The following is a 13,968-nucleotide window of genomic DNA, read 5'->3' as shown; positions in this document are numbered from 1 at the left end:
AGGTGGGGATAGCTCTGCCTGTCATCCTTCTGAGTTTAGCAAAATGATGACCAACTTGCTGGTATCCTGTGTTGGAGTGGTGACCCATCCAGCATTGTGCCTAGTAGCCAAGGCAGACTGCTTAGGCAGCACCAATGCTCTGCACAGAGTATGATCCCAATTGATGGATCGATGTTATATACAGAGGGGTGGGGGAGGGCTTTAATGAGCTACTGCTGCATTCTTTTAAATTGTTGAATAAATTAAGTTATCCCTGAAAATAATACATACTCTTATTATGACTACTCAATTTAATTAAAGAAATGATCACATGAAAGGGGGCGAATCCCAGCCCCAAGCAAGGGGGGAGGGGGGATGTCAAAGAGGAGCGCTATGATGAAGTAATGTGTACCAATTTGAAAAGGAGAAATATGAGTGAGCGTAAGCGAGCGAATATTGCGACTGAGAAATGGTACACATTACTGTGGCAAAGCCTCCTATTTGACACGACTATGAAGGAAGCGAGCTGAGGGTGGAGCTGGTTGATAAGGGAAGGGGTAAAAGTTTCCCCCGTCCCGAGTTGGAGCCACCACCGCCATACTCCCCTCCTGGAGGATGCAGCAATTCCCCTGGGATCCAGAATAGTAGCAGATTGGCCTCACCAAAACCATTTGAGATGAATCAGATGTTTTAAATGACGAAACAAATGATGGAACAAATGAGGGATGATATGAACGGGAGTTTGCAAATAATGGATGAGAATATGCAAAAACTAGCTGAGGGTATCCAAACACTGAGGAGTGATATGCGAGCAATGGGCAAGGGAATCAAGGAGAAAATGAAGGTGGGTCAAGGGGAGCTGAAGGCAGAGCTGGAAAAGGGTCAAGGCAGGGCAGCAAAGTCTGGAACCCCCGGTTAACCGGGCGGGGAGACAAAGGTAGGCTGTAAGTGTGGCATTGTCACACACGTAACAGGCACAAGCCCCTCGTTTGACAATTTCTCGAGCACGCAAAGTGCACAAACCTCATGACACACATGCGACAACCCTTCACTCATCCTTACAAACACGTCCCTTTTCCATATCCACCTCCAAACTTCCATCCGTCACTCATCTCCATGAAATCACACTCTCACCATAACATTCGCATCGGCAACTAACCCCTCGCGTTGCCCATGCATTCGTGCACACGTCCATTATTCTACCAAATTTGTTTCATTTTGTTCCCGAATCCGCCGGTGTTACCATGGTCATTAATCCCTGTAACAACGCCCCTCCGCTATTACCCACACTGCCAACATAATAACCACGCCCCCAGCATCATAATCATGTGTCCCTGCCAGGTGTGTCTTTCCTGGACACCTCTTATCCATGTTAACCTCTGCCACGGTTGTTATATCAGAACGAGCTAATTCGTCAGGCACAAGGTCACGGATTGTTTGCTGTCACGGACTTGTGCAAGCTGCTGCTCATTGTCAGCATTTTTGTTTTGTATACATAGTCGAGGCTCATGGACTTGTACAATAAATGGAATAAGGACACAACAGGCCAAAAGGAATGAGAGACTGAGAGAGAGAGAGAGAGAGAGAGAGAGAGAGAGAGAGAGACAGAGACAGAGAGAGAGACAGAGACAGAGACAGAGACAGAGACAGAGACAGAGACAGAGACAGAGACAGAGACAGAGACAGAGACAGAGACAGAGACAGAGACAGAGACAGAGACAGAGACAGAGACAGAGACAGAGACAGAGACAGAGAGAGAGAGAGAGAGAGAGAGAGAGAGAGAGAGAGAGAGAGAGAGAGAGAGAGAGAGAGAGAGAGAGAGAGAGAGAGAGAGAGAGAGAGAGAGAGAGAGAGAGAGAGAGAGAGAGAGAGAGAGAGAGAGAGAGAGAGAGAGAGAGAGAGAGAGAGAGAGAGAGAGACAAGAAAGAAACACCAACAGCAGATTTGAAGGCCAAGATCGAGGCATACTAGGACAAACAATGAGTATGGGGAGGAATGGGGCTTGGGGGGGGGGAGAATATGCATGGGTTGGACGAGGTGGACATTGCAAAACTAATCACTGGTGCCTGCGTCTTTGGTCTCATTGGTTGCACCTTATGGAGCATTGTCGATAACATTCGTGGAGTAGCAAGCAAGCATCGACACCCTCTGCTTGATCGCCATGGAGCACTACATGGCCATTACTTCTTTGCATTATAAAGAGCTCATGACACTGCTCTGTGCAGTCTGTTGATTGCTGGAGTGTTATGTGACTTTTATCTATGTGATATCAGTAATCCCCACCATGCTCGGATGGTTTAAATCTGACAATTCAGCAGCGCAGGCACGCTATGCAGATCCAGATTGTTGCGAGTACATGAGCGGAAATCTTTACACCACTTTCTCACATATGTCTTCGTTTTCTACATACCTCTCTCAATCATGGCGTTCATTTACTCATCGGTATTTAGTGTAAGCCAAACGACATGTACGGACTAATTTTAAAGGCTGATATCATGACTTTGTAAGTGCTACTTGAAGGATAGAGAGTTAACAAGTGTTTTAACAGCCCAAATAAATATACTGTGTTCACTTTTGAATATAAATACAGATGAATAATGATCATTTTTTAACCAATCTCGGACAGCTGCCGGACCACATCCACATTAGTCACTTGACTCCACCCACCCTGGCACCCAGACAAAATTATATGGCTTCCATCTTGGTTTTCTGGTGGGTTTCAATCTCAAAATAGCGTTTCCAATCTCCAAAACCGCTTATCACATCAACACAAAACTTTAAATACATGATTACATACCCATGTGGAAACAATGTTGATGACGATGACTTCATCAAGCATTTGGTTTAGTAGCTATATTGGATTAAAGGAGAAACTATAAAAACCTACTTCACTGAAACTGCTTAACCGATCAATGCAAAACTTTAAACATGATCACGTACCCATGGGGAAGAAATGTGCAAAACGATGACATCATCAGTTGTGTTGTTTGGTAGCCATATTGGATTGAAAAAAAAAACAACCATTAAACCGATTGACATTACACCTTACAGATATGATAATGTTGACATCATTGGTCAAATGGTAGGGCAGCCATATTGGATCAATGCAAAAAATGTTTAATTGCTTTCAATACAAACTGATCTTGAAATACAAATTGCTCACCAACACCAAAAGTGCCAACCTGCCTGGAAGCCAATCAATACTGTTCACAGTTCTATTTTTTTTATGTCCACTTTATATTATATACATATTATCTATTTATAACAGCTTCGTAATGAGAATATGGAGAAGACATTAATAATTTGATCAAAAGGTCAAAGGTCAGAGTCACATAAAATAAATTTTCATCCAATTGACTTGAAATTTTAATTTTAATTTTTAGTTTTTGTAAGCTGTAATTTTTTTATCATTTGAGCTTTTGTCATCAGATTTTCAACAAAGCATTATGATCAGAATATGAAGAAAACAAATGAGGAATTTGTTCACATGGTCAAAGGTACCATTTGGCATTCGGAAGAAGTCAGGATACAAAACGGACAGGCTTTGCATTTTCAGATGCTTTCTAGTTTTTTATTTGTTTACATTTTACCACCACTGCTACCAATAATTTACCATCTCCACTACCTACATATTTATTTATTTATTTGAATGTAAATCTGCACGTCCTGTTTTTAAGGTGTGGTTGGATCAGTATTTGTATTCTTGTTCATAATTCATATCATTAATTTGGAGAATTGCATTAATAGTCAGATTTCCAAATTTGGAAATGAGACAAAGCTTGGAGGTAAAGTAAATAATCGAGAAAGAGGTGATAAGATTCAGGAGAGTCCAGATACTTTAATATATTGTGAGCAAGATTGGCAGGTGCAATTTAACAGAAGGAAAAGTAAGGTGCTGGTGCTCTGTAACAATAATGTAAATAGGTACGACATAATACAAGGAGCAGTCCTGGAGCATGTGATGAAGGAGAAGGATTTGAGAGTTATCATTGATATGGGAGGGTAAGCGTACAGCAAAGTGCCAGGAGTTAAATTAATAAGGCTTTAGGTTATATTTGCAGGGGGATAAATTACATATCAAAATAAGTAGTTTACATCATAAATGATTTCGTAAAGCCTCACCTAGATTATTGTGTACAGTTTAATTTGGACACCACATCTGATGAAGGGTATAGTTGCCATAAAGAGGGTTTAGCACAGAATGTTTAGAATGATTCATTGACTAGCTGGACTAAGCTATGAGGAGTGGCAAAAGGAGACAGAATTTTACATATTATAAAGGAGGTGATTACAGCACAATGGGATCTGATTGAGATGTTTGAGCCAATGATGGGTAGGGAGAAAATAAGTGCAGAATCGTTTTTCAAAGAAGGGAGTGGCTGGATCAGTGGCCACAACCTAAGAGTGAAGAAACAGATAGTTAAGACAGTAATATCAGAGTAGTTAATGCATGGAATGCTTTCCTTGGAAAGGTAGTAGCATTAAAACCATTATGTAGGTTTAAATTAGAGTTAGATATGTCTATTTAAGCATTGGGGATGGATGACTACATGGATATTGGCAGGAATGGTAGGTAGCTGAGTTATAGATGGGTGATTGGATAACTCAGTGTCAGTTAATAATTCAGATCCTAGTGCTCTTGCAATTTATCTGTTCTCCACCCTTCGACTTGTCTGGGTTGGTTGACATGACCAGTATATAATAAGAGTTGATTCTGTAGCAAAGACAGTAAGCAGTTCCATCGTCTAAGATGTGTGCAAGCCTGATGGCCCGATGGAGTTGCACTCAGTCATGGGAAAAGTTTATACAACGGTTTTAATGGATGTGGATTTCGTTTATGGAATATTTTAAATGGTTGTAGATTTTATTTGTATGTGATGGTTTTCAAGGCCTCAACTGAATTTTATTATTTTCTTTATCCTCGTGCAAATATGAAAAAATCAATTTTACTTCGTTTAAGTAAAGCAGGTGTCTATTCATTTGTCCTTGATGAAAACTGTGCACACTGGCATAAAATATGGCGAGAGGTAATTTGACCCATGATGTCAGTGCTTCATCCACACGTCATTTTTAAATTTATCAATTTATCTTCCTTATCAGGCATGGTACTTAACTAGAGCAGGGCAAAAAAATGTCACCATTCAAAACTGAAGCAAACATGTTCACCCTACCAGAAGGAGGTCAGAAGGGAGGTTGTAGTTTTATGTTGTCCATTGTAAAACCCCAGGGTGTGACAATGAAGAGATTAATGAGCAAGCTGCTCACCTTAGGGCATATGCCTTGCTTCCAAGCTTTGTCTCATTTCCAACCCCACTTCACCCAATTGCAAGTTAAATAATGACCACTTCACCATTGTTCATTTACAGGCCAATTCACTTGAGAAAAAAAAGGTTCACATTTCTGAAGTCGAGGGATTATTTCTTAGGATTATGTTAGCGTTATCACCTGACGCACAGGGTATATTTTGACATTCATGTACTGTATATAAGAGTTCAACGAAGCAGGCAAAACCTCAATGGCAAATATAGTTTCCAATACAATTGAAAAAGCAAACAATTTTGCATTTCACGAATCTGGAGACAAGTTTTGTTTTTAACTTTCAAACAATACGGTGGATAAACAGATTGAAGGTAACTGCTATTTCACGTGCATTTGAAAAATATCTTACCCGGCAGTGAAATGAATGCAAGTGATACGGATTTGGAAAGAATGCATGATCCTTGGACTATAGCTCTTGGAGTTATTCTTACTTTTGTGGTGCTATTGACTGTTGGAGGCAACATATTAGTCCTGGTTGCAGTTGGAACTTCTCATTTGATGCAAGGAGTCACAAACTCCTTCGTGAGCTCACTTGCCTGGACCGATCTACTAACAGGTGCCCTCGTGATGCCACCGAACATTGCAAAACTCATGACTGGTGCCTGGGTCTTTGGTCCGATTGTATGCACCTTGTGGAACATTGTCGATATCATTTGTGGAGTCGCAAGCATCGAGACCCTCTGTGTGATTGCCATAGACCGCTATGTGGCCATTACTTCGCCTCTGCGTTATAAAGAGCTCATGACACCTCTCCGTGCCCAGTTGTTGATTGCTGGAGTGTGGCTTTTATCCACTGCCATATCAGTAATCCCCATCATGCTCGGGTGGTTTAAATCTGACGATCCAGCAGCGCAGGCCTGCTATGCAGATCCAGACTGTTGTGAGTACGTGAGCGGAAAGCTCTACACCGCCATCTCATCTGTCATCGTTTTCTACATGCCTCTCTCGATCATGGTGTTCGTTTACTCACGGGTATTAAAAGAAGCCGAACGACAGGTGAGTGTGTTGAAGTCAAATCTGTGTAAGGATTTATCAAAGGATAATTTTATTACTGTACTTCAGGAATACAGAGTTGATGAGTATGTATGCATATTAACAGGATAAATAAGTAAATTTGCTTCTGATTCTAAGGAAATTCCACATGAACATTGATATATATATATATATATATATATATATATATATATATATATATATATATATATATATATATATATATATATATATATATATATATATATATACTTACATACATATATTCTACAGTAAAACAACAATAATCCATCTTCAGTTCTCCACCCTGTGATTGAACAACAAATGACTCAGCGTTCCGGTCAGCATCAATGTCTTCACTCTTGAAAAAGGTCAGCAGAAGCAAGTTGGTGGCCAAAACGTTGTCATGCGTTGTTCAATTAAAGGTTGGAGATTGCTTTGACGTGAGCGGAAAGCGTTACACCACATTCTCATCTGTTATCGCTTTCTACATGCCTCTCTCAATCATAGTGCTCATTCACTCACTGGTATTAAAAGACCCCGAACGACAGGTGAGTGTATAAAACCGAAGTTGATGTACGAACGAAATGTAAAGGTTGATATTATGTCTTCTAAAATGATACTTCAAGGATAGAGAGTTAATGAGTATTTTCACACCCAAATAAATATATTCGCTTTTGAATATAAGTACAGACAAAAATGATGATGATTTTTTTTTTTTACCAATCTCAGAAATTTTGCTCTAAATTTGATTAAAGAACAAATATAACACTTAATTTCTCACCACAATGCATATTGCTTGTACATATATGCTCGACAAATAGATTTTGATAACTTATTTTTCCCTGAGTTTTTCTCCTGAATTATTTATTTACTTATTTATATTTATTCTTGAAGTTCACCTGAAACAAGGCTGAAAGCCACTATTTGTAAAGGGCTACAAATAAGGAAGAAGAGGAAAAACTGGCAAAACCTACACCTGGTTCTGAAACAAGAAAACCTCTTCACAGGATCCCTGTGCATAAGGGGGTAACGAGGCCAGGCGGAATTTTCCGACCCCCAATGGGTGTTTTTTTAAGAGACAACATCTCTGTACTGAATGCCCGTTAGCTCCTGAAGGGAGCTCATCCACCCTTTGTCAAGTGTTGGTTTTCATCTTCGCAGAGTGTCACAGTCACCTTCCATACTAGCAAAGCCAGTGAGGGGTGTTGGTTTCGTTGCCAACAACCCGACCATGCGACAGTTATCACTGGGTTACATGTTACCAGTGGCACTCCCAAAAGACTGACCTGACTATAAAATATCCTGATCAACAGGTTAGACAGATTCGGATGTATTTGACTTTGCAAGAATTTAATCTGTGTTTGCATGGCATGCACATGATGCCATTCTGAAGTTCATCATTGGGTTTTTGTTTTGAACTCATTCCTTGATTGTCTTATTTTAAGTGATTTATTAAAACACTGTGTTTGTTGGTTGTCTCAAAAACATCGTGACTGGCCACTATTTGTGACTGCCACACACAAGGGTGTTTCGCTCATATTTTTTTTCCATGACTTACCTTAAGAATGCACACTCAAAGGCAAGTTGCTTTTGCATCAATGACCAGTTATGCTATTCCACCACTAAATGTCATCGTTTTCAATATGTGAGAATACAATGTTGGAATCTCAGCATGTTTTGGAAACACCTGGAGTTGTGCTTTACGTGCCAGGAATTCATTATTTATATCGCAACGTATATAATAAGGCTTGCCTCTGCTCTCCAGAAAATGTAACTTGTTTGGATTTTTATTCATAATATTTTTCATGCAAAAAGGTGTAATTTATGGCAGTTTACACCTTGATAAAATCTATTTCAGAATTTATTTTCATATTGCTGTATGCATGTTCCCATGATGGGGGGTTCCCAGTGGTGTATAAGTGTAAATCAAACCCAACTCCACTTTTCATGTTCTTCAATTCGCTTTCGCAAGGGTGGGGCTTTGCAAGCACACTGGATTGCCATGGAGCACGAGCCAGCCATTCAATCCTATTCCAACTTACAGCATCTATATCAGCCTGCCAGCACAGGCAGAAATGCAAATTTTACAGCATTATCTCCAGTTCATCTTTTGCCTCAGATTCATTTTTATTAATCACAAACAAATACCACCCATCATTTTGCTGACAGTAATACTAAAGGGAGGAGGAAGAAAAAGAGGGGGACAGAGGGAGAGAGGGGGGGTGGAGTGTGAAAAGGTGGAGGGGAAAGGAGAGAGGAGGGTTGAGGAGTAAGGAGTGGTGTGGGAGCGAGAAGGGGTTTGGGAGCGAGGAGAGGTGGGGGAAGGGAAGACAATGTGAGGTGAGAAGAAAGGAAGGCAGACATGTGGTGTAGAATCAACTTTGATTCATTCTGACTAATCAAAATGTTTCTGCAGAGAATAACAGTGAAGATGGAAACAAAATGGTATGAGATTCGTTTTCTACTGGTCATACTATAAACACGGCCCAGAGACAAACATTGCCCAGGCACGTCCGGAGACAAAACCTGCCAGATGCATCCAGAGCCAAGCCGTCCTGATATAAATACTGCTCGGACACATTTGAAGACAAGCTCCAGTCCGGACATGTCCAGAGACAAACTCCTGTCCAAACAAGTACTGAGAGACAAACTCCCATCGTGACATAAATACTGCCTAGACATGTCCAGAGCCAAGCTGCTGTCCGGAGACAAACACCACCTGGACAGGTCCAGAGACAAACTCCCGTCTGGACATAAATACTACCTGGACATATTTGTAGACAAACACCGCCCGGATGCATCTGAAGTCAAGCTGTCCAGAGACCAACTCCTGTCCGGACACATCCAGATACAAACTCTCATCTGGACATGGCCAGAGATAAACTCCCATCTTAAGATAAACTCCAATCCAGATATAAACACCACCTGGACCTCAGCCCACATGCAGCAGTTCATGAAATAAAATAAATTAGTTCAAATAATGACTTTATCCACAAAATAGTTGGTGCTCAACGTAAAATGACCTAGAAGACATCACAAAGTTCAATCGCCCGTGAATAAACATTGCAGATAATCCGCCATATTGCCTGCTTGTCTGTTCACACATCATGTGGTACATCGTTCACTGTCTGCACAAATGTAATAACTTTATTTTAAAAAGTCTGTTTTTCACCAGATTTCCTTTGATTCCATGTAGAGAACCTTGTGAAACCTCCGAAAATGTCGACACCGATCTGGCAGCCATTTTGGATAATCAGTCCCTCAGAGGGACAGGGCACGAGTTTTAGGAGTGATTGCATTAAATTATATGGCTTAATGAAGCTGGTAAATTTTTGCGCGTTCATAAATTTTTTGTTCACTCAATATAATTCTCCAAACAGTAGAAAAACAAAAGTTTAACACTATGGAAGTTTCAAATTTTCTTGTGTATTTATGGAGATCATGGAAAGTCGTATCATATAATGCAAGAAATTGATCCACCTCCTGATTTGAAAACTATAGCACTTACGTACAAAAGTGATGTACACAGCTATTTGTAGCAATGATGAACAGGCATTCAACAATATGTGAGGAATGTGAACAAAGAACTTTATCAAGAAAAAATCGTTGTGGCTTGTTCCAAGTCAAGGAGTGGTTGAGCAGGCCATAAAACATGGTGGCTTCAGACTCCAGCAAAGTTACCAAGGATATGCCTTAAGACCCCTCAGAGGGAGTTGGCCAAGGATATGCATGATAAAGGATACAATTAAATATGGCTGTTAATGATCTTCAAAAGGGGTGATTTAATTAATCCAAACAACCAATTTTCAGTCATGCACTTTCTTTAAATTTTCTTAGTATGCACGCAAAGTTTCAGGCTGTTACGTTTCATGGTTTTGGAGTTATGGAGGAAACACACAGACACACATGCACACACTGCCATTTGTTAGTATGGATATATAAATGACTATCAGAGGATTTTAGAATAATGTAAGAGCCATGGATGTCCAAATCTGGCTGCAGCCAAGAGCACCACATCTGTCTGGCACTTGTCCCCCTCCCCACAGCCGTTTCTGTATTTTGAACTCCCTGCTCTTCTTGATTATCACACCTTGAATGACCATGAATTGCTAGCTGCTCGGGACACAGCATCTGCACATAAGCAACACAAATCACAGTGAATATCAACCAGTTTGGCTCCAGCTGACCCTGTTCTACTCTTGGGGCCAAGCAAATAATTATGACCTCTTGCCCCATGGACATTAAACCTACCCCTGTGATTGCCAAGCAACATACTGCCATGGCGCGGGGTTTGTAGTTTGCCATGAGGGGAAGCACTCAAGTTTCTCCTGAACACCCGGTCCTGAGGCCGCTAACCACAGATAACTCCGTGGTCCAATGTGCTATATTTCTCACACAGCCATATCTGCTTGACTTAGACTACGAGCCAAGCAGAGCTGCACTTCGATGTTTCCATGATACCTTTCTATTGGCCCGGCAACACAACTAGAGGCCACACCCTCGGCGCTGCACCTGTTGATATTTTGCCAATTGGAACAGATAATTTCTCTGGCTAACAGTGCAAATCAGGTGGGGTACAAATTCCCGTCTCACTATACTTGTACACTATGTCAGACAAAATGAAGGAAAAAGCAACCGAGACAAATTTGAAATAACAACCAACAATTATTTATTTCACACACACATAAGCAAGCAATCATTTAAAAGTAAGTATTTACATGAAAATGGCAAAAATAGCAGATTTAACCCTAACACATATTCTTATGCAATCTTATTTACACAAAAGACATATGAACATCATCCAATCTGGGGAGAAGAAGATGACAATAATTACTGAGAAAAGAAAAGAACAGTACAGTGTATGGGGTCGACTCCTTCCCTCACCTCACACAGCCCAATGTGGCTATGCCAGTCCAAATAGACTGGGGGAGGGGAGGAAAGGATGGGGGAGAGGGGCAGTGGAGTGGCGATGCGGTGCGATGACAGACTGAATATGCCCAATTAAACAATGTGCAGATTGAGTGGCAACAGAGAGGGATGCAGATGTACAAAGGGTCGACCAACCGGCTGCGGAGTTAAAGATAAGACCGATAGGGTGAAGGAGGGTTGTTGAATTGACATTTGGTGATGGGGATTATTAGTGGATTGAGAAAGGCAGAGGGGGGATTGTTGGAACAAACTGATGATGTGAAGGAGGGATTGTAAGTAGCAGAGGGTTTGGAATGGACTAATGGGGTAAAGGAGGGAGGATTGAAAGTAGCAGCGTGAGAGAGGGAAGAGATCACAATGGGAAAACATGAACTAACCTCAACTCATGCCACCGCAAACCCTAAGACATGGGGAAAAGGGTCGACCGACACATAGACTATTTTAATAACTCATCTTCGGGTCACCTATGTGTCCATGTTTGCTCTCGCCCTGGGGTACGTTTCCAAAACTATCACAATATTTATTACAAGTCACACGAAGGTATCCTAATGTTTCTTGAGTAAACCCATGTGTAAGAAGAGGCTGTTCGCTCATTTCGTAAAATTAATTATTGACAGCAATTGTCCACATGAAAACGATCACCATGATTGGTGACTGAGATGATGCATATGGATCAGGAATGCCCCTTATCATAGATTGGCATGTGGTGCAATGAAGATATTTTTTATTTCCATTTGCTGAATGACTCAAGCAAAATGGACTTATATTGCACACAATAAAAACTTCTTTACACCCTTTCTAGGCTAGAATAATTGGCCAAGAAACCGTGAAAAAGACTTCTGAAAATGCAGCGACAGGTGGTGAAGCGGGATTGAAGCGCAACCAGCAATCATTCTCCTCGAGTGAGCGCCGAGCATTGAAAACGCTCAGCCTTGTAATGGGCGTTTTTATTGCTTGTTGGCTTCCATTTTTTATATGTTATGCAATACAGATATTTTGTATGACCTGCGTGCCAGGTCCACTTTTTCTTTTTTTAATATGGCTTGGAGACATAAATTCGACATTCAATCCATTTTTATATTCTAGAAGTCCTGAGTTTATGACTGCCTACAAGCGTATTCTGCACTGCAATTCAAATGAGAAATCTGTGCAAACTTAATTCGCAACTAAAACTGCATACATGTCAATGAAGTTCAACTAGTCTGAAGTGTACCCATGCATGGATGTGTTCTGCCTTTTTTCTTCAATAAACATTTCCCAGTTCAGGTTTCAACCTCCCTCCACCCTTTTCAGACTTCCATATCTCTCCCATCACCCCCTTCTCAATTTCACTTCTACCTCCCTTTCTCCCCCACCTCTTTCATGCTTCCAACTCTGCAATAATCAACGAAATAAATCAATTCAACAATGTCTTATGTACCTCTTTATTTACATAATAAAAAAGTCAACTATAAAAGAAGAGATTAAAAAAAACAATGTATGAGTCATATTTTTAAACAGTGAGTTTCACAGTTGAGGAGCATATCTGAATAATGCTCGATTGGAAAAGTCTTTATACTAGTATGAGGATTAACACCACCAGAAGATTCTGATTGTTAAACAAATGCATGCTTTCACTCGTACAAGGTTCAATTAGGTGAGTTCCACCATCCCTTGTCCTCCTGCCATTCTACTAAACTCACCTTCCAACTTTCCATTCACCTTATCACAATGCCACATTTTCTTTGCCTTCTTACCCCCTGTATCCCCTTCTCTCCTTGCCCTAACTCCTCTTGTTCCCTTCCTACCCCAATCAAAGCTGGTTATCTTTTTCTCCCTGCTACCTCCCATTGCATTCCTTCCTGATTCCCTCTCAATGCACTTCCTCTTCTCTCCTCTTTCTCCCATTGCCTTTTATTCCTTTCCCTTTTGGACTGATACATCCTTCAACACAGCCTGATCTTATAATTCTCCTTTAATTTTGGTCATCTGTTGCTATAACATCTGGGGTCGCTGTTGCAATCACTTCATCCCCTTCTGCCATCTGATGTCGTCTGCCTTTGTAATGCTGTACCTTCCTGACAAGTCAAATACCAGACACCATCCTTTATCTTCATGTATGCATTTTCTACTGGCGAGACAAGATTGTTTTATTCAATGGAGGTGAACAATTCATCCTGATCCTGGAGTAGCTTGCATTGCATACTTATCTATAAAAGGACTACCTTTTGTTATTAAAATAACCATTTTCCATGTGTGTGCATGTGTATGTTTGTGTGCTCTATTGTTCCCAACTGACAATAACACCATATAGCGAGTCCTCTCTATTGCCGTGGATTACATCCTATTTTAATTATTTATGTGACTTTTACAATCTTTATTTTATATAAATTGAATATTTTATTTGTTTGACTTTTACAATCTCTATTTTATTGTTCATTTAATGATATTCTTAAAGACTGTAAAACACAAATCACCTGTCATAACACTTCCAAAAACCTCCAGTTGTGCAGTATTAAATAAAGGTACAATGGTGTGGTGTATGTTTGTTGTTCGGGACTGCTTCTGGACTATTTCGGTAGCACAAAGCTTTTGGATTTTTTTAAACAATCGTTAAAATCATTATCTTATTATGAATTAAGCAAAATTTAAGCAACAGTGTGGGGTAAGGTGTTCAATGAATTCAAGTATTTATCAAGAAGTCAGCAGACTTATGTGGAGATGGCCTGGACACTCCATTGGCTCAATCCAACATAAACCCCCCCC

The 13,968-nt window shown here is 40.5% G+C and overlaps 1 protein-coding gene across 1 annotated transcript; it reads left to right on the top strand.

Annotated features, from left to right (window-relative positions):
- The first annotated feature begins 5,504 nt into the window (after nucleotides 1-5,504).
- LOC147033061 (beta-1 adrenergic receptor-like) lies at nucleotides 5,505-13,455 on the top strand. The gene is made up of 2 exons (XM_085871172.1): nucleotides 5,505-6,294; nucleotides 12,026-13,455. The coding sequence occupies exons 1-2, from the start codon at nucleotides 5,659-5,661 to the stop codon at nucleotides 12,380-12,382; spliced, it is 993 nt and encodes a 330-aa protein (XP_085727298.1). The 5' UTR covers nucleotides 5,505-5,658; the 3' UTR covers nucleotides 12,383-13,455.
- The last annotated feature ends 513 nt before the right edge of the window (nucleotides 13,456-13,968 follow it).

Source organism: Eptatretus burgeri, chromosome 2 (assembly GCF_056783735.1).
Source record: "Eptatretus burgeri isolate ZD-2024b chromosome 2, Ebu_testis_v1, whole genome shotgun sequence".
Classification (NCBI taxonomy): Eukaryota; Metazoa; Chordata; class Myxini; order Myxiniformes; family Myxinidae; genus Eptatretus; species Eptatretus burgeri.
This window is presented reverse-complemented; position numbering and strand designations above follow the sequence as displayed.